Raw genomic sequence first — 26161 nt, 5'->3', positions numbered from 1 at the left:
CTATCATACCTGAATTTTAAGAGCTTGTGGAAAAAGCACACATCACCAAAGCAGCAATGCCTACTCTCGTCGTTCTTGGCGCTGGCCTGTCTGGCTTGCCAATCGTGCACCACGCCCTGAAACACACTGCCCCTCTGGTCAAGGATTTCAAGGTCATTCTCGTGACTCCCAACTCCGAGCAGTAAGTGCTACTAGCTTCAGTGAGAGATTATGGATATCACAGTTACTCACACGCCACAAGGTTCTGGAACTTAGCATCCGTTCGAGGTGTGGTACCAGGTCAACTGGGCGACGATGCCCTCTTCCACCCCATCGAGCCCGAGCTTGCCCAGTACCCCAAGGGTAGCTGGGAGTTCGTCCTCGGCAAGGCCGAGACCTTGGATGATGGCAAGAACACAATCGTTGTCGCCGGCAATGATGGCTCCCGCCGCACCATCGCCTACGACGCTGTCGTCATCGCCACCGGTACCCGCGCCAAGGAGAACATGCCGTGGAAGGAGGTCGGCACCACCCAGGAGACTAAGAAGGCATTGCACGATATCCGCCAGCAGCTCACGGCCGCCAAGAGAATCGTCATTGCCGGAGGTGGCATCACGGGCACCGAGACGACCGGCGAGATTGCTTTCGAGTACGCACAGAAGGGCGACAAGGAGGTCTACTTCGTCTACAGCAGCGACCTCCCTCTCGGTGCTCCGCTGGTTGACAACGTCCGCAAGGCGGCGCTCAACGAGCTGACCAAGCTCAAGGTCAAAACAATCCCCAATACCAAGGTTACGGGTGTCCAAACGGAAGCCAACGGCAAAACGACGCTGGAGCTTACGGACAAAGACGGCAAGAAGACAACAATGACGACGGATGCGTACGTCCCAACCGTCGGTTCCATCCCCAACACCAGCTTTCTCCCGGCGAGCATGGTGGATGCCAACGGATATGTCAACCAGGACGCCAGCCTGCGCGTACCGGGCCATAACAACATGTTTGTTGTTGGCGACGTTGGAAACCTTGAGGATGCATACGGACGCATTGCGGATCTGCAGGTACAGCACGTTGTCAAGAGCATCCAGGCACACTTCACCGGCGCAGCGAAGCCTGCGGACTACGTCGTGGACCCCAAAGTCATTGCCGGTATTACCATCGGCCGCAGCAGGGCGACAGGACAGATGGGCACTTGGAAGCTGCCAAGTATCATGATTTGGTTGTTCAAGGGCCGGTATATCGGCACTGATTATTCCAAGCAAATTGCGCAGGGAAAGAGGACGCTCACGGTCAAGAATTGGTGAGCGGGAAGAAAGTGATGATTTGAGAGACGTAGACGATGCATGTCTGGTGTTTTGGCGCTTATGTTGATGGTCATGGCATGGCGGCGTATTATTAGTAGATTCCCGCTTTGGGTACTGATCGTTTTCTCGTTTCTGCTTCCTGTGTGGCAATGGCGGGAAGCTGTTTGGAACGGTAGTAATTACCGCATATTTAGAACTAGGCAGAATCAAAGGATATTAATCTTATTTCAAGAGCATTCTGGACCAAACGTGGTGTTGGCGTGGTGAGCTGCCGAACGGCGAAGGGAGACCAGAGTGGAATGGACCCAGTGGGTACCGAGCAGCACGTACCTGAGAGGTCTCAAATCACGTGCAAAAGAGGTTCAGAAGAATGGTGGGGGCCGGCTGAATAGGGACTAGCGCAGAATTCCTAAAGCTTCAAAATGGCGGCGCGCTGCGAAAATTCTTTCGGATTTCTTCTTCTTCTTTTTTCCTTAGATCAAAAAGTAACCCAGAGCTGCCACGACCAGCACCAAGTAGCTCCACGGTGTTCGAGTTGCCTTTCCCTCTCCGGAGGGAACGCTCTGCAGATTAAAACCCTTGATTATAGGAAGTTTCTCCCTAGGCCCTCTCAGGCGGTGGGTGAGAAATGCTGTTGATGGGGGACATGCCTTTCGCGCATGCTGAAGACTTTGTTTAAAATGATTGGAGGAAGTACAATATCGGGCTGTATGGACCTTGTCTGCCGACGGCCCTGGATGTTTTCTCCTTAGCTCCGCGTGAGTTATGGGTCATTGATGAGGAGGCGTCCTCGCGTATTGAAATATCGTTTGTGACACTATCCTGTGAATGGGTGACAATGAGGGAGTCGGTGTCTCGGTCCTGACGTTGCCATCTAGACCTGCAGCCAAACTCCGTCTAGATTGGGTCAAAACACCCTCGCCTGCGACCTACGAGATGAGCTCAGTCTGTTAATAAGGCGAGGACATGAGGTTGCATTTTTTCCATGTGGAAGGTCGTTGGCCAGTGTGGAGATGTAATCATCCCACAACCCAGCTGAAAGGGAGCGAGTGCCCCGGCCGGTCATCCATCCGCCAAACTCATCCCGCCGCGTTACCATGAATGGTAAGCTGCTTGACTGATGAACGAGAAACCAGTTGATTCTAGACTGTTATTCGCGAATCTGCACGTGTCTTGGGTCGAGCGGATTTTTATCTCCTCTTGTTAAGGTGCAACTACACCACATGTCTTTGCCCCTGACCACATTCTTGACTGTTACCCCAAGCATGCTGCTTCGTGTCGGGTCCCAGGGCAGCAACAACCCACCCGGCACCTACCCTCCTGTTCTTTCTGTATGGGTTCTCGCCTGTCATGATGGTATTGTGTAGAACGCTCCTGGGTTTTTTGTTTGCATGTGTTCTCGATATCGGCAAGAAAGCTCTTTTCGCAGGCGCTCTCAGACCAGTATCATCTTCGACCGACCGATTGGGGTTCGTCAAGGCATTACGACATGTTTCTCTCGTAAGAGGTTGTCCAATATCCCCAGCGTACCCCTCAAGATCAGTCATCTCCTATTTTCCATGCGAGCTCTGTCGAAGGAATGTATCGCAATGTCCCGTCATTCCCCCCTTTGCTTGCTTTCGCAGGAGGGGCACTGTTTCCCAGCGGCGAGGCGTCTATCGCATGCTGGTCTGCTCAGCAAACCGTCTCCTTCAACACTGACTGTCCCGTTCCTATAAGACGAGCTTGCCGAGCACGATGTAGGATCACTTCTCAGTTTAGATTTTCCCTCTTCAGTGCTCTCCATAGTCTGCCGCCCCGAAGGACTCTTACTGCCCGGTACACTCGTTGGACTCTGTCCCCTCACATTCGTTCTCACAGCATAGCCTGCTTGTCGCTCGTTTCGTACAGCTCAAACCGCTCCTCTTGCTCACCGTCTTAATCATCCTCTCAAACCTCTCTTCCCAACCTTCACCAACCTTTGAACGACTTTCAGAGTTTGTACAGAAACAACCGTCAAAATGAGGTATATCTTTTCCCTCGGGTTGTATATCTTGAAGACGCTGGCAGATGCTAACACAATCCAAATAGTCTCGGACAAATAACCAGCTCTGCCTTCATCACCTGTGACCCCATCCCGGTCACGGTGCCGACCACGGTGACCACCACCCAATTCACCACCATCTACACGACAACGGCACTGGCAGCCAACCCCACCACTACGTGGACTGCCACTTACACTGTCACTGAGGTGTGCCCTGGCGCCCCCTGCCAGCCCCATGCCATCCCCCCTTGCTTCGTCCCGACCACCATCCTCTGCCTGCCTTGCGCCGAGAAGACCATCCCCATCATCTGCCCGGCCCCGACTCTGCTTCCCGGAGTCACCATCCACGGCAATGGTGTCACCGCCGATGCCATGCCTACTGCTCCTGCTGCTTACGGCGCCTACGGAGCCTACGGAGGTGGTGCCAACCCCAGCGGTGCTGCTCCCGGCTACGGTGTCTATGGTGGCTACGGCGACTACAAGAACGGACAGCCCGTCCAGTCTGGCGTCCCCGTCGGCCCCGGTCAGCAGCCCGGTCAGCAGCCCACTCAACCCCCGGCCGGCAAGCCCACCGTCGTCACCGCCTCAGCGCCGTCTCTCAAGAAGAGCCTCGGCCTCCTTTGCGGTGTCGCAATGGCCGCTGGTCTCACTGTTCTTGCTTAAGTTACCGCTACGAATAATTTAATTCCCACTCACGACCAAGACAAGACTAAAAAGGGGGGGCGCCCCGTCACGTACACGATTATGACAAACTTTTTTTTTAAACAAAGCCCCCCCCTGCCGCCTGGAGAAACGCCTTACTTTTCAAAGACTTTGATTATTTTAAACCATTTTTTGTGCAACGTTTTGTTGTTTGTTTTAATTTTGGCGGCATTTGTGGCAGCATGTACTGCCCACCAAGCGGAGTTGACATAAGGTGGACTGAGGGCCCTCGGGTGTCGCGTTTTCATTAATTGAACGTTTAGATCGAGTATGAATACATGTTGCCTTGGGTGTTCTAGATTCTCCTTTGCCACTGAATGCCTCCGTGATGATGAAAAGAGAGAGATATCCACTAGCTGTGAAGTCGTCTGTTCGTAATGTATGTGTGTTTCACGAAAAAGTTCGGTTCCTTGCCGCCAAGCTTTTGATGTAATGGTGAATTTGGATGACGTTAGGATTTAGGCAATGTGATCAAGGCTTGCTTTGCTATGGACAAAAAACAGCAACGAAAAACAATAATAAACATAGGTAAACAAACAAACAAAGTCAGCCGAATAACACCTCCGAAATGAATATCCCTAGTTACAAAAATCAGGGGGGTTGCCTTCTTGGCCGCGTTAGCCCTCATTCCAACAAACCGTCTTCTCCCTTGCTACGATGCTGCTGCCGGATGAATTCCTCGACCTGGGCGTCGTCGTAAGGCCGTTCCGGAGGGCCAGGTATTCCCGGACGGGAAATCTTCTCCTTCTTCTCCTCCTTCTCCTCCTGCGGATTGCCGAGGATCTTGGCGGCGGCTGGAATGTACTGTGTCACTTTTCGGAATGTCTGGATGAGCCACACGTACAGAACATAAGAAATCAACGAATGGGGTTGTGCAGTGCTGTGGGAGTGGGCCAATGTTGACGGTGCTGTGACTGTACAATGCAGGTAGGCACGAAGAAGGAAAGGGGATGTAAAGTGCTATATGATGCTGAAGATCACCCACCTTTTTCAATAATAGGATTCTGTTTGGGCGGCTCATCGGGTTCCCGAGCATCGTGCGCCGCCTGGTCTAATTGCTGCTTGAAGCTCATCTCGCGCACATTGGTCTGCGTCTTGGGCGCAGGCGCGAACTTGGAGTTGGGTTCAGCGGACATGATGAAAGGGGGGCTGTGTCGGGCACTAGTGGTGGTTTGGGTAAGGCTGTTGGATATGGAGATATCGCTCGCGTGCTATCGATAGCGATAGGGCTGAGTCGGAGGGTCGAAGTCGAAGTAAACTTGAAGGGGCTCCGCGGAGAAGGACGGTAGAGACAGCTTAGGAGGTTCAGAAAGTTGGATTGAGTTTTCTTAATGTGGCGGAGCAAAAGCAGGCATCAGAGAGCTAAGAACAATCGATGGGGAAAGAATACGCCCGACAGGGCTGGGCTGAGGAAGGGGGGGCTGCTCCTAGTAATAAGACTGGTAGATGTTGCGATGTAGGTGAAGGACCTGAATGCAGGGGAAACGCGCGTCCAGCTCAGAACTATGTGATCATAGGTCTGGGCGGGCTGGGCCGATTTGATGCCTGTCACTCCAAATGGGGCTGATCTGTCTGGGCTTGCGCGGGTGTTTCTTGCCGTCCGCTTTACTAGGTGATTCTATGGTTGTTTCCTAGCTGCTTGATGTAGGAAAACAGGCGATGGCCGGCACCCACAAACTGGGGCTAATGACGTCAATCCGCCTAGCTCGGCACTGCACTCTCCTTGGCCAGCCGGCTAAGATAACCTTAATTCACCCACTGTGCAGTTTCTTATCGTCTCTTATCGGGTGCTTATCGGCTACTGCCCCTCCATTCCGCCCGCCAACAGCCGCTACTCGGCGGCATTTCCCTCAACCAAAATTTTTGGTGATCTGATGCCGTCGTCTCAACACATTTCACCAAAGCTTCGAGGCTTTCCACGTTTTTGACTTCTTCTATTCCGCCTTTCCGAAGCGCATTTTCTTCTCCGACAATGGCGCCGATTCCAATCACAATCATTACCGGCTTTCTCGGCTCCGGCAAGACGACGCTGATCCTGAACCTTCTTCCCCAACTTAAGGCCGCGAACCCGTCCTACAAGCTCGCCCTCCTGAAGAACGAGTTCGGTGACCTGGCTGTAGACTCTCAGCTCGCTTCTTCAAATGCCATATCCGGTGTTCAGGAGCTCCTTAACGGCTGCATCTGCTGCAATCTCGTCGGTCAACTCAGCCAGGCTCTCGAGGAGCTGCACTCGACCGTCCGACCGGATCGCATCGTGATCGAGACCTCTGGGTCCGCCTTTCCCGCCACTCTGGCCCTCGAGGTCAACCGTCTCGCACGCGACACGGGCAATTACGTTCTCGATGGCGTGATTAGCGTCATCGACACAGAGAACTGGAAGGGCTATGAGGACACGAGCTACACCGCGCGCATCCAAGCAAAGTATACGGATCTCATCGTCTTCAACAAGTGGGAGCTCTGCTCCGAGGACCGGTTTGATGAAGTATTAGACCGCGTGGGTGATCTCGAGGTTGAGATTCCTTGGGTGAAGAGCCGCAAGGGCTGGGTTGGCGCGGATCTCGTATTTGGTGTTGATGGTGGGCTGGCACAAGCCCTGACGGAGGATACTGCTCACTCGCACGACCACGACCACGAACACAATGGAGAGAATCATGCGCACGATCACCAGACTGAAGTTGAGGTGTTGTCAGTGGAATTGAAGGGTCCCAAGGGCGCGGCTGTCAACGCCGAGAAGTTGCAGAACCTGCTGCGCGCTGCGCCAAAGGAGGAGGTGTACCGCATTAAGGCTGTCCTGACGGCATCTTCGACGGTGAGGGGTTCGGATGAAGACGGTGCGGCCCCCACCCCGCCACACCCGCAAGCGCGGTACATCCTCAACTGGGCCTTTGGTCGATGGACTTTCACTCCTATCGCCGAGGGCGGGGCCGAACATGCTTCGAGCGAGGGTGCGTTGTTGCGCATGACGATGATATTGGGACGGTATGAAAGCACAAAGTGGAAGAAGAAGCTCGAGACGGGCTCCTTTTTGGAGGTCGAGGGCGGCGAAGGGGAGTTGATTGTTACGAAGATTTTATGAGGAAATGATTTTAGATGTGAGTGAACGGGTAGAATCACGATACACGGCGCATAGAGGGGGCATAGAGAGATTTGACAGTTGTATTTGAGAACAGCGAGATAGTAGAGGGTCACGGCCAGAAGTACAAAGCATCGCATCATAAACGATAGATACAAGACCAAAGATAGGTTCGAGATGCAGGTTGATGCGTCATGTAAACTGTATGCTACAACCAATCCAGGTGTGTTTGGGTTATTTTCAAGTGGTGTACCAAGAGTCGAAATTACAATTACTTGCGGGAGTAAATTACAGCTGGCGGCTGAGATGGGAATCTCAGCGACGAGTGTAACCCCCTCTAACCCCGAGAGCACAGATGGCTCTCCTGTACTATCCTGTGACTGAAAACTTTTGTCATCATCACCATTTCTTTTATTTAGTGGCTTCTCATATCTCTCACTAGCTGTCTCAGTTTAGCATACGACAGAACCCGTCACCTTTCTGACTTAGTTATCAGTGAGTGATGTTTATTTTATTTTCCATGTTTTTACAAGCGCCGGGTATCTCACATATCTTACACTTCTAGACTAAAACATTCATCGTCTTGCCACCACGAGCAACAATGACTCTTTTAGGGGTTCTAATATCGTACTCGCCTCCCGAAAACTTAGTCTTTCCTACTTCCGACTTGAGGACTTCCGCTACCATCCAGTCTCGCAACGCGTCGCCCTGTAAGTCCGACGGAGGAGTGGGAACCTCAGCAACGCCGCGTAGTTTGCCGTTAATCTGGATTGCCACAGGCTGTTTTCGAGGCGTTAAAAGCGATTCAGTATTGTCCCTTACAGGAAATGAGGCAGCTTTGAAGATGGATGCAGAGCCGGGGTAAAGGATACTCCAGCCTTCTTCGGCAAAAGCGGGAGTAATAGGGGCCATCATGCGCAGAAGTGCGGACATGGCCTCTCTCTGAACAAGTGCGCTTGCGCCTGTGTTCTCCAACAAAGTGTTTGTCAGGCTCATGAGATCTGACACGACAGTGTTCAGAGAATAAACCGTCTCATATGACTGGGTGATGGAATCAATAGCTCCTTGAACAGCTCGCCAAATGGCAGTGTCGGCATCCCAAACAGCCAGCTCCTCGGCACCCAGCGACGCCAAATTCTTTGAGCGACCCTCCAGGTACGTCTTGACAGGCGTTCCGTCAGTCGGCAACTTCTGGATTTTTACCGCATGGTCATGCAATCTGTGGAGCCACCTTGTAACGCCGGTGATCTTGTCGTCATCCCAGTTGAGCACGTCACTGACCGGCGCTTGGAAGAGCATGTGGGCTCTTGCAGAATCGGCGCCGTGTTTAGCGACGAACTCCGTCGGGTCGACTCCGTTGTACTTGGACTTGGACATCTTCTCGAAGGACACATTTGCAGTGGCCCCAGTAGCTACGACCTTGGGGTTTGAGGGGTCTTCCAAATCAACCTCGTCCGGCTTCAGGAATCTTCCTGTCTTTGGGTCGGTGAACGTCTTGCCGTGCACCATACCCTGCGTAATCAGTCGCGTGAAAGGCTCATGAACCGCACCCTCTTCCGAACTTGGAAACAACGGTGTTGTAGCCAAGAACTTGTAGAAAAATCTGGCGTAGAGTAGATGCAGGATAGCGTGCTCAATGCCACCAATGTAGAGATCTACAGGCAACTTTTTTGCAGCCTCAGCCGAGAAAGGTTCTTTCTCATTGTGAGGATCCGCAAAACGTGCATAGTACCAACTTGAATCCACAAATGTGTCCATGGTATCGGTGTCTCGCTTTGCATGGCCACCGCACTTGGGACAGCTGGTGTTAACCCACTCTTCAGCCCTTTCCAAAGGATTTCCAGGTTTTCCGTTAGTCCAGTGGTCTCCAACGTCAGGCAGCTTAACGGGAAGCTGGTCGTCCGGAACAGGCACCGGGCCACAGGAGCCACAGTGGATGACGGGAATCGGGGTACCCCAGTACCTCTGACGGCTAATGAGCCAGTCTCTCAGCCTCCACTTCTCAACAGGCTTCGCCAACTCTGCTGCCTCTAACATGGATATTAGCATTTCACCTGCCTCCTTAGAAGACTTGCCCTTGAAGGGGCCACTGTTCGTTGTCATGACACCGTGCTCGACAAAAGGATCGTTTGCCATCGCGGATGTTGACTCGTCTTCAGAGGCTGCCAAAACGAACCTCACAGGCTCATCGTAGTGGTGCTCCTTCCAAAAAGCATTGTCACGGAGGTCATGGCCAGGCACGCCCATTACAGCACCCTCGCCGTAATCGCCAAGAACGTACGGCGCGACATATACGGGGATGGATGCTTTGGTAGCATCGGGCGTGTCCTCGTGGTAAGCCAGGGGGTTGATGGCTCTCACATGTGGAAGCAAGTAGCCAACCTTGGAGTCGCGAGGCAGTCCCGGTAGGGTGTCCAGAAAAGCCTGCAGCTCAGGATCGCTCTTGGCCAACGAGACCACTATGGGGTGGGTAGAAGCCAATGCAACGTACTGGACGCCAAAAAGGGTGTCTGGCCTTGTGGTAAATATCTCGATGCCGGCGTGGATGTCGTGACCCATGGCCAAGACCGGGAACTTGATGACCGCTCCAGTTGACTTGCCTAGCCAGTTCTTCTGTTGGGCAAGAACTCTCTCAGGCCACGCCTCATCCTTTGCGAGCGTCTCCAAATCATTCAACAAGGAGTCTCTAAACTCCGAAATACGGAAGAACCATTGCTTCAACTTGCGCTTCTCAACCTTGGCACCAGACCTCCAAGAGCAACCGTTGGCGTCAACTTGTTCATTGGCAAGAACGGTCATATCGACTGGGTCATAGTTAACCTCGGCTTCGTCTTGGTAGGCAAGACCTCGGTTGAGCATCATCAAGAAGAGCTTCTGCGTGTGCTTGTAGAACTCTGGGTCGCAGGTAGCGAGCTCCTGAAATACGAGATGTCAGCTGCAAACTTTGACGGCGAGGGAGTCAACCAACCCTTTCCCAATCCCAGTTGCCGTTCATAACCTCCAGCTGCTCCTTCATTTTCGTAATATTGGTCTTGGTCCATGTTGCGGGAGCAATCCCACGCTCAATGGCAGCATTCTCAGCCGGCAGTCCGAATCCATCCCAACCCATGGGTAGCATCACCCGAGATCCTTGCAATGTGTGGTATCGAGAGAGAACATCGGCGATGGTATAAACTCGGAAATGGCCCAGATGCAGGGTGCCTGACGGATAGGGAAACATGGGGAGGACATATTTGCTTGGTTTGCTAGAGTCCGTTTCGGCGGCAGTAGCTTTCGAGGCTTCCCATTGCTGACGCCACTTCTTGTCTAGGGCGGGTAGATCGAGCTTGATATCTGCATAGCTTCGTCTCTGGGTGGCCTGGACCAGATGTGGACTCGCGAAGGATTGAGGTTGTCGTGAAGCTAGCAAGGGCGAAGCTCGTGCAGTTTTTGCAAAAGTTGCAATGGCTCGGGTGGGCCATACGCGACCAACATTTCTTGCTTGGATCAATAGCATGGCGACGGTGCTGTCATGATCAATTGACGGCGTCGGGGTGGGAACGAAGTGACGAAGTAGTAATCATTCGTCGGTGTCACGTTCTCACAAAATATGGTCTGGCGGCAAGTGGTCGCGTTTGCAGCTCAAGCTATATCAAAAAACGGAGAGCTTTCGGAACGGCGCCCAGAATCCCTGCAGGTCCGCCCCTACCCTGCGGAATCTTAGTGGCACAGGGCCCTGCAGGGGAACGTCATTTATTCCGCGCACCCCTGGGACGAATCGTCGTATTGCACTGTTGAACCAGGCCCATGGCACAGGAGGATGATGTGCTGGGACTTGCTTGCATTGCCTCGTTGTTACCTTCTCATAACGGAAGTTGCGTACACTGACGCATGAACGGTAACTACGGACTCATTTAATATATACTTTTTCATATAGTCTGAAAGCTCAACGCAGTTTCCTCAGCGCCATGCAGCCGTAACGTGCCAAAGACGTTGCGGATTAACTAAAGGCCGCCGAGAACGGTCTAAACACTGTGTGTACTAGCCTCACCGCCCCACGAGACGTGTCATCCGAAGTTGCGGTCACAGTATGTGGCACTATCTCCATAAAGAGACTGCCCCGCCAAACTCAATCAAATGTCTTTCAATATCTTCGTAGGTACGCCTCAGTGCTAAGGAATGACGACAGCGCAAACAAGCCAATCAGGTAGCATTTTGTCTCTCAAAACTACCAAGCTTTGACTGTTGAGCTTGTAGTTCCCCTGGCATACTTTGTGTCTCAGTTGTTTTTCTCTACTCACGTCACTTTGTCTTTCTGTCGGTCTTGTTCGAAATCTCGGACTGGCTCAGCGCCCCCCGCCTTGCCCCTCCATTGCTGTTAACAACGTCCATAAGCGCACCTAAGCCTCCCATAGGAAGGGCGTTTTCTTGGATATTTTTGAGCGAAAAGTTAGGAAATCGATTTAACAAAGCATCAACTCAGCCACCGTCCGCTGTGTAGCAGATTGCCCGGCATACACATTAAGATGGACAAGATCACGGATAAGATCGCCGCTTTGCCGGCAGACGCCAACTACTTCTCCCTGGAGTTCTTCCCCCCCAAGACCGCAATGGGTTTCTCCAACCTTCGCGATCGTCTGGACAGAATGGAAAGGGCTTTGAGGCCACTTTTCGTCAACGTGACTTGGGGAGCTGGTGGATCAACCTCGCAAAAGTCCTTGGAATTGGCAGAGATATGTCAGAGGGAGCTGGGCCTTACAACTTGTCTCCACTTGACATGTACGAACATGAGCCGCCGCCTCATTGATAAGGCTCTGGAAGATGCGAAAGCGCTCGGTATCCGTAATATCTTGGCCCTGAGAGGCGACCCGCCGCGCAAAGACGAGTATCGTGGCGCTGATGACTCCGACGTTGACGACGTCGACGACTTCGTCTGGGCCATTGACTTGGTCAAGTATATCAGAAAGAAGTATGGCGATTATTTCTGCATAGGAGTTGCCGCCTACCCCGAGGGACACGCAGATGAGAGTCACCCTCTGGGCCAGAGCTTCGAGCACGACCTCCCCTACTTGGTCGACAAGGTCCAGGCCGGTGCAGACTTCATCATGACCCAGCTCTTTTTCGACATCAAGGCCTATGACAACTTTGAAAAGGTTTTGAGGGAACACCCCAGTGGCGCCTTCAAGACGATCCCTCTCCTCCCGGGCCTGATGCCTATCCAGAGCTACCAGATGATCAAGCGCACGACCAAGCTCAGTCATGCCAAGATCCCCGATGCTCTTATGGCCAGACTGGACGCTGCCAAGGGCGATGACGAGAGAGTCAAACGCGTCGGTGTCGACATTGTCAGCGAGCTCGTGGAGCAGGTCAAGGAGGTGAAGAGCAGGACGCCTGGCCCCAAGGGTTTCCACTTCTACACCCTCAACCTCGAAAAGGCTGTCTCCTTCATCCTGGAAAGGACAGGTCTCATCCCAGACCCCGAAGAAGATGATAATGAGGAGGCCGTAATTGACGACGGCACCGTTCCTACAGTCCAGCTCAACGGCCTGGCTCATGTCCCCAGCGTGCCCCGTACCTTCTCTGGCCGTCGCCAGTCTTCTATTGGCTCAGACCCCCACAACCGCGTCATTGTCTCCTCGGCCTCAAACCCCGCTTACGAGACCACGGCTGCCAGTCTTTCCGCGGAACCCGTCAACACTCGGGCTAATACGCTGGCCATCTCCGAAGGTGAGGGCGTGCTGGGCCGTGAGGCGACGTGGGACGACTTCCCCAACGGTCGATGGGGTGACGCCCGTTCCCCTGCCTACGGTGAGATTGACGGTTACGGCGTCAGTCTGCACATGTCTGTCACCCAGGCCGTCAGCCTCTGGGGCACACCCAAGACGGTTCAGGACATCAACAATCTTTTCATCCGACACATCAAGGGCCAGCTCAGCGCCATCCCGTGGAGTGAAGAGGAGCTCCTGCCCGAGTCCAACATCATCCAACAGGAGCTGCTCGAGCTCAACTCGCGAGGCTGGTGGACTGTTGCCTCTCAACCCGCGGTCAACGGCATCCCCTCGCGCGACCCGACGTTCGGTTGGGGCCCGCAGCATGGCTTCGTCTTCCAAAAGTCGTTCGTCGAGTTCTTCCTCCCCTCAGCGGACTGGACCGGCTTGGTCGCGCGCCTGAACGAGGTCAAGGACAACACCATTTGCTTCTACGCCGCCAATGCCGCGGGCGACTTCGTGTCATCGGACGCCAGCGGCGGTCTGGTCCTGGAAGGTACCGAGTCGAGCACTAACGCCGTTACGTGGGGCGTCTTCCCCGGCAAGGAGATTATTACGCCCACCATCATCGAAGAGGTGAGCTTCCGTGCTTGGGCTGAAGAAGCTTTCAAGATCTGGGGTGAGTGGGCCAAGGTCTACGGCAAGGGCAGCGAGAGCGAGGCACTTCTGGAGAGAGTACAGTCCGAGTACTGGCTTGTGAACATCATCCACCACGACTACGTCGAGAGGGATGCTCTGTGGAAGTTGCTCAGGGGTGAAAAGGAGAATTAGTCTGGATAAAAAGCGAACGAGAAAGGGGTAATTGGCCGGGCATAGTTTTCTCTTCCCTATACTAGTAGCCGCCATCCCAGTCAGCAGCGAATGAAAGAAAGGAGATACCCCTCATCTTTGCTCTCACCTTCCTCAATAGTGAATTGATATGGATAATTCATAATGGCGTACTGCCATGGTATCTTATTGAGAAGAGTCTTCCACGTATCAGAGCTTTATGAGCCTCGTGGAGATTTCAACTATCTAGAAGAGGTGAAAAGCCAATCATCGTCCTTCGTTTTTTGTACATGTTCCCAAGGTGGCTTTAGCCAAAGGATAGTCCCAACGCCAACCCATGTTTTGAGAATTCGTAGAGGAGGAATCCATAAGAGCAAAAAATCAGTAATCGCATATAAGGCAGACCCCAAACCATTCCATTTCCTGGTTCTTCACGGCAGCAGACATTTCAAATTTCACCAATGCCATCATTGTCCAAGTATCCGTCAGCGAAGCTGTCGACGAAACTAGGGTGCAAAAGGTCGTCAGAAGCATTGCCGAAGAAGATGTCAGCGCTTGATTCCTGGGAGAAGCTGGAGGGTGCGTAGAAGCTCGCAGCCGGCTGAACCATAGGCTGCGCCAAGTGTTGTTCCGCCTGTTGCTGATGCTGCGGCTGCTGTTGCTGTTGCAGAAAGGCGGGCTTCGCATCGGCAGGAGCAGGCTCGTAGCCGGTAGTGTTATCAGGGGTGTTAACCTCGCTGTCAGAGGTGGTCAGGTCAACGGCAGCAGCTTGAGAGATACTGGCAGCCGCGGCGATAGTAGCGGCACGGCTTGGGGTGTTGCTGCGGCGGCTGGTATTCTTGGCGATACGGCCGTCGACAACGCGATCGCGGACGCGCGACTTGGAAGGGGTGTCCTCGAGTGCATTATAATCGACGTCATCATCCTCGTCATCGTCCGCATCACTCAGCGGCTGGAGCTTGATAGGATTGGCCTTCTTGGCTGTCGAGCGGCCGCCGCCTGAGGCGCGTGGCTTCGACGGGGTAGCCTTGCGAGGCGTCGACAAAGCACTGGACGGGCCCCCACCTGACAGGTTTAGGGCCGTAGCTGGGTTGCCGCCGCTGTTGGCGGTCTGCTTCAGAGAGTCGGCATCTTTCTTGATGCTGCGGAACTGGAACTGGATGCCATCGGCAGTAGACTCGCCAAAGAATTTGGCAATGTCTGACATTTGTTAGGTATTTTCCGTGTAACCGCAATGAAGTGAGAGAAAAGGAAGAGCAAAGGACTGCAGGGTCTTACCCTTCTTGTCCTTGGGCAAGTCTCCAGGGATGTTGATGCAGTCAACCCCCTGAGAGACAGCATCCTTTACAATCTTGGAGTGCGTCTTGATGGCTCGAAAACGATGATCAAGGGCATACTCGGTCATGTCGGAACCAAAATGCTTGACAATCTCTGTCAGACGTCAGAGAGACGTTGACCAGGGTGATGAACGGGGGCAAACACGGGTATAGTGGCAGTGTGGGATTGAGGATAAGGGGAAGTTGAAAAAGTAGCTCTTACCTTTGTAGTTCCATCTAACTTCGGGATGAGCGGCAACAATGGCGCGGAGCAGACGAGCCTGCGCATCGTAGGTCTTGAAGTTGGTCTTCGAAGAGACGGGAGCCATGTTGATTTGCGGTCTGAATAAAGTAATTGAGGTTAGAGAACCTATCCCAAGAAGTAGTCGTGGTATCAGGTTGATGTAGTGTATCTCGTGTGTTGAGAGATGGTGTGTATGGAGGTGTGAAAGGAAGAAACGGAGTGTTGGCTCAGAGGAATGCAGAGAGGCAAGAGGATCGGGAAGGCGCAGTGGGCAGAATTAGTGTGGAGGCAGGTTTTAGGCACTCACTGGACAGATGACGGAAAGTGCAAATCCTCAGGTGAAAAATGAAAGTGCTTTTCGTAAGTAACGAGGACCTTGAGGTTGACTCGAGAAAAATTAGAAGAGTTGACTGGAGGCGGAGTATGCTATCACGCGGTAAGTTTTTGTTTTGTACGTGGTGAAAGGTGAAGTCGAGGTGAGATTGGAGGTAAAACTGATACGGGTGCTTGGTGGAAGGAGACAAGTGCTTGTGGGGGAAGGCAGTAGTTGTCTTTTGGAGTTAAGTGAAGAAAGGGCAAGAGCCATTCGCTCTGTCTTACACAAGCCAACAAGTGCGATCAGCTGGCTATAGATGACTTACCAAAGCTGTATGAAAGACAAGGTAGCGAAGAAAAGTATTACTGAAGTTGTCTGAATGTTGATAAAGGTAGGTTGGGCTAGATGGGGGAATGTTAGCTTTGTGGTATGTCTATGGTGTGGACGGGACAATAAGACTGGTTAGAGGAAGTGTCAGAACGACCCAGAGGCAGGCTATCGAAAGTGAGAGGTGATATAGATAATTATGAATTCAGACCTCAGGCACCTCCACCACTCTCATCTCAGGGCAGGCATTGCAAAACCAAAGCAGGAACTTGCTATACGATGGCTGCTTCGGCAGAAACTCGCATTTATGGAGGTTCCAATAACCTTTGAAAGAAGAAGCTCAGCCAGTCGCGGCAGTTTCTTGCCTCCATGCATGTGTGTCTACACTTAGACAACCTCGGCGCAAGTGCCTTTTTTGAACATGGAGCTTCCAGTGCCAATCATGAAGTGATGAAAATGGTAGTGAATCCTCAACAGCACATGACTGTAGTAAGAGCAGCCATGGGATGATCGAATACCGGACAATAACTTAAGAGTACACAATGTATCTTTAAAGCAACCGGAGAGAAGAAGGAATACTAGCCAGTGGAAGCCTACGTACCTAATTTAGTTCCCGTTGACCTTTTTGTTTAGACCAGCCTATCCCATGTGACTAGAGGCGGCCTATTAACGGAAGTAGCCTCAGTCGATTCACTTTGTAAATGTCCTTTGCGCTGGATTCCGGTCTGAAGCCAGACTATCTTAGGACAGGGAGCACCCAAGCAAATGTGTACGGGGATGAAGGCTGATTAAGTTGAGTTGTTCGGTGGAGCCTGAGAAGCCGTGGCGTTTCGGTAGTGCGGTCGTTGTGAGTAGAGTCCAAGATGCGGTTTAAAGAGTTGCGGTTCAGCAACTTGTCTCAATCCTCGCAAAGGGTTTACAGTTCAGGAAATTTCTTGGTATGTCGAGTAAAGCATGAAAGAGAGGGAGAGACAGGGGATGTTGACAAATGAACAGTTTGTGGGGCGTTGGCGGGTCAATGAATGATAAGTATCATGAAAGATGGGAAGTCCTACAACAAGCGGACCATGAGAAGATGACGTTCAGAAGCAGCAGCCTCGATAGCTAAAGACTGGTAGACGGAGCTGGACGGCGATGGATTGATACGGCAGTTGGGTGGCCAACTCGAAAAGTGGGAGGCTGGGAGTCTTTGGAGCTCGTCAGTGTTGGCGCAATTAGGTGAGTTGGGGATAAGGAGATACATGAGCGACAGGAAAAGCCTAAGCACAGTAGAACAAGAAGACATGCAAATGAGATTAAAAAATGCATTTATGAAAACCGGGTATCCAGAAAGACCAATTTCAACCAGAACGACAGTCGTTGCGCCTTGAGAGGTGCCCATGTCCTTTCTGAGAAGTGGCTTGGTAAGTAGTCGCTAACGCAAGTTAACGACTTGCGCACATCTCCAGAGTAGATTGAGCTCACCTCTCTCATCAAACCCCTGCATTCCCACGGCGTTACTATTGGCTCCATAATCATGGCCCCTGAAACTCCCTGTCTAACCCTTGTCTAAACTACCACTCATAATCTTTACTATGTTTTGAAGAATCCACGCCCTATCGCACCTGGGCCGTACATGTTGACCAGAAACGAAACCATTTTATACAAACGCAGACTTGTGCTATTATTTATTGAAGCTCCTTACCGTACGGCGAAGACGTTCTCCGGACAGGGGTAGCCCGACCGGCGACGTGCTCGGGCAGAGGTGGCTTGTAGGCACCGTTGGGGTACTGAGGGTACTGGGACATAGGGTGCTCCTTAATGTCGCCCTTTTCACCATCACCGTACATAAGGTATTGGACGCCGAGGAATGAGTCGCAGCAGGCCTGGAACATGCCGCACAGCTTGAAGGCCCAGGGGATTTCGGTCGACGAGGTGAAGAACCAGAACATCTTCATGGCATCACCAATCAGCCAGCTGGCCAGCACAGAGAAACGGAAACCCTTGCAAGACTGCGATCGCGCATTCGAAAAGATCTGGGGAAGGGGCAGTGTTGCTTCGACCGAAAGACCGATGTAACCGATTATGATCGAGTAGGTTTGGTAAATCGACGGCATCGGTGTAAGGAGCAGTTCGCAGACGGTCAGGGCGATGAAGAAGTAGAATATGAATTGCCAGTAGCTGCAGCGGCGGTTAGTTGCAACTTCAGACTGCAGCTCGCAATGCCATATAGAGATACTCACGGCTTGGGCGACCTCCATTGCCAGAAGTTGTAAGGTCGTTGAGCCCCGAAAACGGGGCCATCGTTGACGTTTGCGAATGGCGTCGCGGCCTCTCCTCCCTTGGACGACGGGGGCAGGCGGTGATCCAGGGCAATCTTGAGGAGGACGACTTGCATTACAATCATTAAGAGTGCTTGAACAAGCAGGGCCGTATCGAATCGCGCGCCGGGCCAGTAGAAGATCCTGTGTGGCGGGAGACTGTCAGCTTCGCTCCGGAAGGAACGGACCTCGAACAACGCACTTCAGCAGAGATGCCACCAGCATGATCAGCGGGATATCGAGAGAGAACCCAGCGCTTGACTTGTTTCGGTGCATCGACAGCGCCTGGTCGCTGTAAGAGAGGACGGGCGACAGGATGAGGAAGACCGGGGCGAGGTAGCCCGTAAAGGTCGTCATAAAGGACGTCAACCAGTGCAACATTTTTGCGGTTTGGAAGCACACAACGATTTGATTAAACTGGATGAAAGATTGAATCACAAGCAAACTCCTGCGAAAATAAAAATGAAGAGTGGAAAGGGACGAGAAGTCAAAGTCGGTCGGGATATGTCCGACGCGTCGAGAAAAGAAGCAGAAGAGCGGAGCGGAGCGTGGCGGGCGGGCGGGCAGTCGCAGAGTTGTCAAACCCGATCTCAGAACTGAATAACGGGTACGTTTAGGGGAGCCAATCAGGGGCGGGCCAAGACAGGTATAGGTCGAACCTCCGGCCCAGAATTGCTTGTTTCCTGGTGGCAGTTGACGTCGCCTATTCCATAGCGAATAGCAGCGGAACGATTTTTTGAGCAGTGGGTGACGACAGGGTTAGCACAAATAGGAGCAGCCGGTCGTCTAGGAGGTGGGAGGATCCCGGAGTCCCGAAACTTTGGGCGATCGCACAGCGCAAGATGCGCTACGACAAGGCCGGCACACTAAACTTTTCCCGCTCTGAGCTCCACTGTATCCGTCCATGCCAGCGTGACAGAGCGCCCAAACCGTCACAAGATAGCCTAGAAAATTGTGACTTGCGTAGCAGCTGTAACCGCTCGGTTCGGCCCCATCGGATGGAAATTTTGCGATGGCAGGCGTCGGCATTGTCCAAATTGCAATGGTGCCAACGGCACGCGGTAGCACGGTCCAGGTATACACTAGTAAGTTCAAACACCTGAGGCCGCAAAATGGAATACCCCCCTCAGCAAGGTGTCACGGTGTCCATTGCTCCCGCCTTGGGATTTTTTTTTGTGGTCTTCTTTTCTCCTTATGCGCCTCATTCTCAAGTCCCTCTTCACACCGCCACTCACTGGAACGTCAGTGTCCTGGCCTATCCACCAGCCACAGTTCCCATAATGAGTGATTCACCACAGGCCGACAACGGCGATTCTCAAATGACACCAGCCACAATTCATGCGTCCCCTACGCCCAGACGCCCTGAAGCGGGACAGGCGTCGCGGGACCAAACCTGGAGAGACGAGCAATGATTGAATGAAAACCCCACCTCCACCGCCACAAAATGTGAATTGCCCCGCCATGCAAAAGTTCGAGACTCCAATTTTCACACTACCTTATCGTTTATCAGTGCCCCGCCAAAATTTTAAGACACCCCGCCATGCCGCCTCCGAAAGACTCACTCAGAATGCTGCAAAACTTATCTTTATCGCCAACCCTCAATTCGGGCGAGAATTCCCCATTGATCGCAGGCCGCTCTCCGTGTCCTACCCCGACCCGGGCCAAAATGGAGTTCCTCACTCTCGTTGGCGCTTCGGCTTTTACGCCGAAGCAGGCCGAAGAGCTCAAGACGCGCATCAACAAGCACGCTGCCGTCTCCAACAAGGTCGCCCACGTCGAGGGCATCTGGATGTACTACGTCCACCTCAAGAACAGCGACAACAACCTCATTGTCCAACAGAAGTTGACAAAATGGCTGGGCCTGCCCGACCAGACCACCGCCCAGATTGCCGCCAACACCGACACTTCAAAGACGTATTACATTGCCCCGCGGAACATCTCTCCTTGGTCTTCCAAGGGCACCAGCATCACTCATGTGTGCGGCCTGGTAAACCACATTGACCGTATTGAGCGTGGTAGAGCCATCACCATCACCTTCGAGCAGCCCCCGTCCGGTGATGAAATCGACTTCAAGGATGTCGTCTATGATCGTATGACCGAGACCATCAGCCTGTCCCAACCTGACCTCTCCGCAATGTTCATTGAGGGCCAGAGATATCCTCTGGAAATCGTCGACATCTTCGGCTCCGATGCCAACCCCGTGGACACCCTCAGGGCTTACAACAAGCAGTTCGGCCTCGCCCTGGATGACTCTGAAATCGAGTACCTCGTCGAGGTCTTCAAGCGTCTCGGAAGAAACCCCCATGATGTGGAGCTCTTCATGTTCGCTCAGGTCAACTCGGAGCACTGCCGTCACAAGCAGTTCAATGCCAACTGGACCATTGATCAGGTCCAGATGGGCAACAGTCTCTTTGAAATGATCAAGAACACACACAAGTCTAACCCTGAGTACACTGTCTCCGCCTACAGCGACAACGCTGCTGTTCTCCAGGGTGAGACTGCCAACTTCTGGGCCCCTGACTACTCCACCGGTAGCTGGAAGCTCACCAAGGAGGTGGTGCACGTTCTCGTCAAGGTTGAGACTCACAACCACCCTACCGCCATCTCTCCCTTCCCCGGTGCTGCTACTGGTGCCGGAGGTGAGATTCGCGACGAAGGCGCCGTCGGTCGTGGCTCTGCTCCCAAGGCCGGCCTGTGCGGTTTCTGGGTTTCCGACCTGCTGATTCCCGACGAGAACGCCCCCTGGGAGGTTGACTTGGGTAAGCCTGCCCACTTCGCCAGCAGTCTCGACATCATGCTCGAGGCCCCTATCGGCAGTGCTCGCTTCAACAACGAGTTCGGTAGACCCTGCCTGCTTGGCTGCTTCCGTACTCTCCTCACCAATGTTGGTAAGGAGGAGTCGCCCGAGTGGCGCGGTTACCACAAGCCCATCATGATTGCCGGAGGTGTCGGAACTGTCCGCCCTCAGCACGCTCTCAAGGAGGTCGGTGACGTTCACGACGGCGCTCACGCCATTGTTCTCGGTGGCCCTGCCATGCTCATTGGTCTTGGAGGAGGTGCCGCCTCTTCCAGCGCCTCGAACGAGGACACCGCTGAGTTGGATTTTGCCAGTGTCCAGCGTGGCAACCCTGAGATGGAGAGACGCGCCCAGATGGTCATTGACACTTGCGCTGCCCTCGGCGAGCAGAACCCCATCGCCATGATCCACGACGTCGGCGCTGGTGGTCTTTCAAACGCCCTTCCCGAGCTGGTCAAGGACGCCGGCTTTGGCGGCAAGTTTGAGCTCCGACAGGTTCACTGCGCAGACAGCAGCATGAGCCCCTTGCAGATCTGGTGTAACGAGGCTCAGGAGCGATACGTCTTGCTCGTCAACAAGGAGAACCTCAACCGATTTGTCAGCATCTGCCGTAAGTCCTATCGTTCGTAATGCCTGTATGCCTTGGCCCCTAATCTAATCCTCCGTAGGCCGTGAACAATGCCCCTTCTCCGACGTGGGAACTGTCGTCGCCAAGGACGCCGAGGGCAACGCCAAGCTGACCCTCAGCGACCGCGACTCCCCTGAGCACCCGATGCCCATCGACCTGCCCTTCGACGCCCTTTTCCCTCCCGGCCGCCGCCTGGAGCGTGTCGTCGAGTCCCGCAGACTGGACCTGCCGGCCTTCAACGCCGCTTCCGCCCTCACAGCAGCCGTCAGTGGCGAGGCCACCGATGCCGCTCTCATCACTGCCGCCACCGAGCGTGTCCTCCGCATGCCCGCCGTCGGCTCCAAGTCCTTCCTCATTACCATCGGTGACAGAACCGTCGGCGGTCTCTCCGTCCGTGACCAGATGGTCGGCCCCTGGCAGACTCCCGTTGCCGACTGCGCCGTCACCGCCACCTCCTTCAGCCTGGGTTCCAACACCCGCACTGGTGAGGTCATGGCCATGGGCGAGAAGCCTCAATTGGCTCTCATCTCCCCTGCCGCGTCCGCCCGCATGGCTGTCGCGGAGAGTTTGCTCAACCTCGGTGCTGCCGACATCCTCGGCAACCTGAGCCGCGTCAAGCTGTCCGCCAACTGGATGGCCGCCGTCAACCACCCCGGTGAGGGTGCTGGTCTCTACGAGGCCGTCAAGGCCATTGGTATGGAACTTTGCCCCCAGCTCAAGATTTCCATCCCCGTCGGCAAGGACTCTACTTCGATGAAGGCATCCTGGAAGGACCGCGAGTCCGGCGAGGCCAAGAGCGTTACCGCGCCCATGTCCGTCATCATCACAGCTGCTACCGTGGTTGAGGACGTACGCAACACCTGGACTCCCCAGCTTCGTCGTGTCGAGGACGTCGGTGAGACGATCCTCATGTACGTCGACCTCGCCGAGGGCAAGAAGGCCATGGGCGGTTCCGCCCTGGCGCAATCACTGGGACAAATGGGCAACGAGGCACCGGACGTTCGCAACGTTGATCTTATTACAGACTACTTTGACGCTCTGCAGCAGCTCCACAAGAGCGGCGTTGTTCTCGCCTACCACGATGTCTCCGACGGTGGTCTCCTGACTACCATCGCCGAGATGATGTTCGCCGGCCGCTGCGGCGTGGACGTCATGCTCGACGACATCGCCAAGTCCGGCTCTTCCACCGATATCCTCGAGGCCCTCTTCCACGAGGAGCTCGGCGCCGTCTTCCAGGTGCGCAAGGAGGACGAGATCAACTTCAAGCGTTGCTTCGCCACCTGCGGTCCCCCGCCCGGCCTTATCCGCAAGTTCGGTGTTGTCAAGCCCAAGTCTAACCAGTCGCTCACGATTCGCTACGGAGGAGCCGCACCTGTTGTCAGCTTGGACCGCGCCCAGATGCAGCAATGGTGGTCGAGGACGTCGTACGCCATGCAGAAGGAGAGAGACGACCCGGCGTGCGCCGACAGCGAGTACGCCACCGTCTCCGACTCGACCGACCCTGGTCTGTCGTACAACCTCACCTTCAACCCGTCGGAGAACATCATGCCCCTGACGGCCACTCTGGGCAGCCTCGTCCGCAAGGCGCCTCGTGTGGCTATTCTCCGCGAGGTCGGCGTCAACAGCCATCGCGAGATGGCCTTCGCCTTCAAGGCGGCCGGCTTCGACCCCATCGACGTTCACATGTCGGACATTCTCGCTGGCCGGTCGCTGGCGGACTTCGTCGGTGTTGCAGCGGGCGGTGGCTTCTCGTACGGTGACGTCTTTGGCGCCGGTGTAGGCTGGGCCCAATCCATCCTCGAGCACAAGCACGCGCGTCAGGAGTTTGAGAGCTTCTTCAAGCGGCCCGACACCTTCGCCTTGGGCGTCTGCAACGGTTGCCAGATGATCACTCGCCTCAAGGAACTGATCCCGGGAACCGAAAACTGGCCCACGTTCGTCGAGAACGCCAGCAGGCAGTTCGAGGCTCGCTTCACCATGGTCAAGATTGACGAGTCCCGCGCGGCGACGCCTTCCGTCTTCCTCAACGGCATGAACGGCTCGTCCTTCCCCATCGCCGTCTCACACGGCGAGGGTCGTGCCTCCTTCTCCAACCCCAACTCCCTTGAGGAGCTGGGCGGTGAGGGCCTCATCCCTCTCAGGTACGTCGACAACCGCCTGCGCGTCGCAGAGCCGGAAAGCTACCCGTACAACCCGAACGGTAGCCCTGGCGGCGTGGCTGGTGTCAGGAGCAGGGACGGTAGGGTCTTTGCGCTCATGCCTCACCCCGAGCGGACCATCATGGCGGACGTCGGCAGCTACGTTCCCCCGGAGCAGGTCGAGGCCTGGGGCGAATTCGGACCGTGGATCAGGATGTTCAAGAGCGCCAGACGCTGGGTGGGCTGATTGGACCTAGGTTTGTTCTGTTTTCGGCTGGGGTTTGATACGACAACCAAAAAGGGGGGGCGTGTGTCTTTCTGCGTGCGCGCGCGCGCGCGCGTGTGTGTGTGTGTGTGTGTGTGTGTGTGTGCGTGAGCGAGTGTGAGTGGAGGAGATACTCAGACGGATATGGAGAGACAGAGGAAAGGGATAGACTGAGGGGGTAAACACAACAAAAAAAGAAAAAGACACAAACAACACATCTCTATTACTACATCTACGCAGTAAAATGACATGAAGAGAGGGGGGAGGAGGGGTGGGATTTGGGTGAGGGGGGAAATACGTCCATAGTCGTCGAGCATAACTTGTTCCTTTTTGGGTTATTTTTTTCTTGTCGGGACTTGAGACTTGGCTCGCCGTCGCTGCTGCTGCTGCTGCTGCTGCTGTGCTCCAACGAAACGAGGGACCATCATCATACCTACTACTACCAGTATCTACCCTACCCTACCCTACCCTACCCTACGGTACCCCATCCTCCCAGACCGAGACTTACCTGATAGCCTTGTCGGTCGCCATGCGCGACCAAGGGAAAAGGGAAGACATCTCCGATGATCTCTGTCTCGCCTGGTCTACTACGGAAGTGTGTACACGGTGAGAGGTACCCCCCCCTCCCGTCTACGTGCGTCTCTCTCGTTTGGGGAAAGAAGCGTAGAATAGAGTAAAAAGGGGGACCTTTCTGCGCCGGGCCCACCCCTTGTTTCTCTGGGGTGAACGGAGAGGACGAAAAGGAAATGGCTGCTGCAGAAAGAAGATGCAGGTAGAGAAGAAACCAGGGCATGGGCGGCGTCCTTTTTTTCGTCCCTGGAACGCCTCCTTTCCGCCATCATGTGTGTGTCCCCTTCCTTTCTGATGAAGCCTGCTTCGTTCTTTCCACTTTCATCTTCCTGCACTGTTGGCTACTGAAAGACCGGCGTCTACCAGATGCTTGCCTTGACAGAACGTGTGTCGTGGTAGACAGACAGGCAGACAGGCCAGATAGGCTTACAGAACGAGGAGAAACAGTCAAGGGGCACACAATGGGATACCGAGATGGTACGCTTTCGGTTTTTGGCCCCCAAGTTTACGTACTGACATTTCACATTGAGCAAATTCCTTCGCGCCGGCAGTACGCCCCGATCCAACAGCTACTGGTTGTTGGAGGATTGCCGTGTATCCCTTCTGCGCCGCCACATTATTTTGATCTCTTCTTCCTCACACATCACTATTCTGTACGGACGGATGCTCATGGCGATTTGAGCATCCACGCTTGTCAATGGCTCCTGTCGTAACGCGTAGTGCCCGCCTGGCCTGGCGTGGGAGTCTGCCCAACCCCGGATCAGAGGCGCGCACTTGCGCCCGTATGCCGCGGCCGTGGCGCTTGTCAAAAGGAGTTCAAATTGCCAAGTGTATCGGGTATTAACAAACACTATTATGGCTGGAAGAAACCCCCCCCCCCCCCCCCCCCCCCCAACAGTTGTGGCCTGCAGGTAAGCCATGTGTGCAGACGCGAGCCCCAAAGGCGCCCCAGAGGCAAGCCAAAAAAAAAAAAAACGAGTGTGTATGCGCATACACTCCCGCGGGCGAATGGTACCCTCCTATTTCGTTCCCTTCTTGTGCGAGGCAGCCAGCCCATCAGCTTCGCGGAAAAGCCACAACACCCACAACCTGCATAAGGGGTCTTCAACAGATGGAGGATGGGCGGTTCGGCAGAAGAAGAGGGGGCGCGCCGGCGTCGACGGCGCTTCCAGTTGAACTGTACCGAAGGGCCGCCGCTTGTGCAGAGCCGATGTTAGGTTGGAAAGCTCCTCCGCATGGCGTCTGTTTGATCGCGATTCGGGCCATAAATGTGTCCGCCTTGCCTCGCGTCTCCTCGCGAAATTACCCTGTTGGCTAGCAAACCCGAAAGTAGCGCACCGCTCTGCATGGCAAACCGACGAATTGGCATCACACAAGATCTACCGCTGGGAGTTTGTTGTGATGGTTGGGTTTACTCGTATGAAAAAGGGGTAAGCCAACCAGTCAAAAAACAAGTCGAGTGATGTAGGAAGGGACAAACCAGTACGGCTCTTCCGAGGGGCGTGACAGTGTCCCAAACGACACGTCAGTACCATTTGTGTAGTTCTCCTCTAACATGGCGTCTTCCTCATGCAACGTCTTGTGCGGAGCCCGATATGTTCACAAGTTCTGCTACTCAGGCTGCTGTTGTTCGTTGGGAAAGCGGCCATGGCTGGACAACACTGCGG

General features: G+C 54.2%; 9 protein-coding genes across 9 annotated transcripts; 5 read left to right on the top strand and 4 right to left on the bottom strand.

The window, feature by feature from the left end:
• Window positions 1-56: 56 nt before the first annotated feature.
• Window positions 57-1280, top strand: CTRU02_201767 (uncharacterized protein; the record flags this gene model as incomplete). Its single annotated transcript, XM_036729892.1, has 2 exons — window positions 57-181; window positions 242-1280. The coding sequence occupies 2 exons, from the start codon at window positions 57-59 to the stop codon at window positions 1278-1280; spliced, it is 1164 nt and encodes a 387-aa protein (XP_036578426.1).
• Window positions 1281-3280: 2000 nt separating this feature from the next.
• Window positions 3281-3966, top strand: CTRU02_201766 (uncharacterized protein; the record flags this gene model as incomplete). The annotated part of the gene is made up of 2 exons (XM_036729891.1): window positions 3281-3285; window positions 3351-3966. The coding sequence occupies 2 exons, from the start codon at window positions 3281-3283 to the stop codon at window positions 3964-3966; spliced, it is 621 nt and encodes a 206-aa protein (XP_036578425.1).
• A 663-nt stretch (window positions 3967-4629) lies between these two features.
• Window positions 4630-5141, bottom strand: CTRU02_201765 (uncharacterized protein; the record flags this gene model as incomplete). The annotated part of the gene is made up of 2 exons (XM_070203919.1): window positions 4630-4847; window positions 4991-5141. The coding sequence occupies 2 exons, from the start codon at window positions 5139-5141 to the stop codon at window positions 4630-4632; spliced, it is 369 nt and encodes a 122-aa protein (XP_070062501.1).
• Window positions 5142-5977: 836 nt separating this feature from the next.
• CTRU02_201764 (GTP-binding protein YjiA) lies at window positions 5978-7081 on the top strand (the record flags this gene model as incomplete). Its single annotated transcript, XM_036729889.1, has 1 exon — window positions 5978-7081. The coding sequence occupies one exon, from the start codon at window positions 5978-5980 to the stop codon at window positions 7079-7081; it is 1104 nt and encodes a 367-aa protein (XP_036578423.1).
• A 558-nt stretch (window positions 7082-7639) lies between these two features.
• On the bottom strand, window positions 7640-10574 carry CTRU02_201763 (leucyl-trna synthetase; the record flags this gene model as incomplete). The annotated part of the gene is made up of 2 exons (XM_036729888.1): window positions 7640-9994; window positions 10047-10574. 2 exons carry the CDS (start codon window positions 10572-10574, stop codon window positions 7640-7642), a joined length of 2883 nt encoding a protein of 960 aa, XP_036578422.1.
• A 1009-nt stretch (window positions 10575-11583) lies between these two features.
• On the top strand, window positions 11584-13596 carry CTRU02_201762 (methylenetetrahydrofolate reductase; the record flags this gene model as incomplete). Its single annotated transcript, XM_036729887.1, has 1 exon — window positions 11584-13596. The coding sequence occupies one exon, from the start codon at window positions 11584-11586 to the stop codon at window positions 13594-13596; it is 2013 nt and encodes a 670-aa protein (XP_036578421.1).
• A 445-nt stretch (window positions 13597-14041) lies between these two features.
• Window positions 14042-15238, bottom strand: CTRU02_201761 (uncharacterized protein; the record flags this gene model as incomplete). Its single annotated transcript, XM_036729886.1, has 3 exons — window positions 14042-14793; window positions 14872-15024; window positions 15133-15238. 3 exons carry the CDS (start codon window positions 15236-15238, stop codon window positions 14042-14044), a joined length of 1011 nt encoding a protein of 336 aa, XP_036578420.1.
• Window positions 15239-17463: 2225 nt separating this feature from the next.
• Window positions 17464-18477, bottom strand: CTRU02_201760 (pq loop repeat protein; the record flags this gene model as incomplete). Its single annotated transcript, XM_036729885.1, has 3 exons — window positions 17464-17956; window positions 18019-18240; window positions 18299-18477. 3 exons carry the CDS (start codon window positions 18475-18477, stop codon window positions 17464-17466), a joined length of 894 nt encoding a protein of 297 aa, XP_036578419.1.
• A 1159-nt stretch (window positions 18478-19636) lies between these two features.
• Window positions 19637-23906, top strand: CTRU02_201759 (phosphoribosylformylglycinamidine synthase; the record flags this gene model as incomplete). Its single annotated transcript, XM_036729884.1, has 2 exons — window positions 19637-21503; window positions 21562-23906. 2 exons carry the CDS (start codon window positions 19637-19639, stop codon window positions 23904-23906), a joined length of 4212 nt encoding a protein of 1403 aa, XP_036578418.1.
• Window positions 23907-26161: the final 2255 nt, after the last annotated feature.

The sequence above is a fragment of the Colletotrichum truncatum genome (assembly GCF_014235925.2).
Source record: "Colletotrichum truncatum strain CMES1059 chromosome Unknown Contig_0001, whole genome shotgun sequence".
In the NCBI taxonomy this organism is placed as follows: Eukaryota; Fungi; Ascomycota; class Sordariomycetes; order Glomerellales; family Glomerellaceae; genus Colletotrichum; species Colletotrichum truncatum.
Note: the sequence above shows the minus strand (reverse complement) of the source record. Positions and strands in the feature narration are given on the sequence as shown.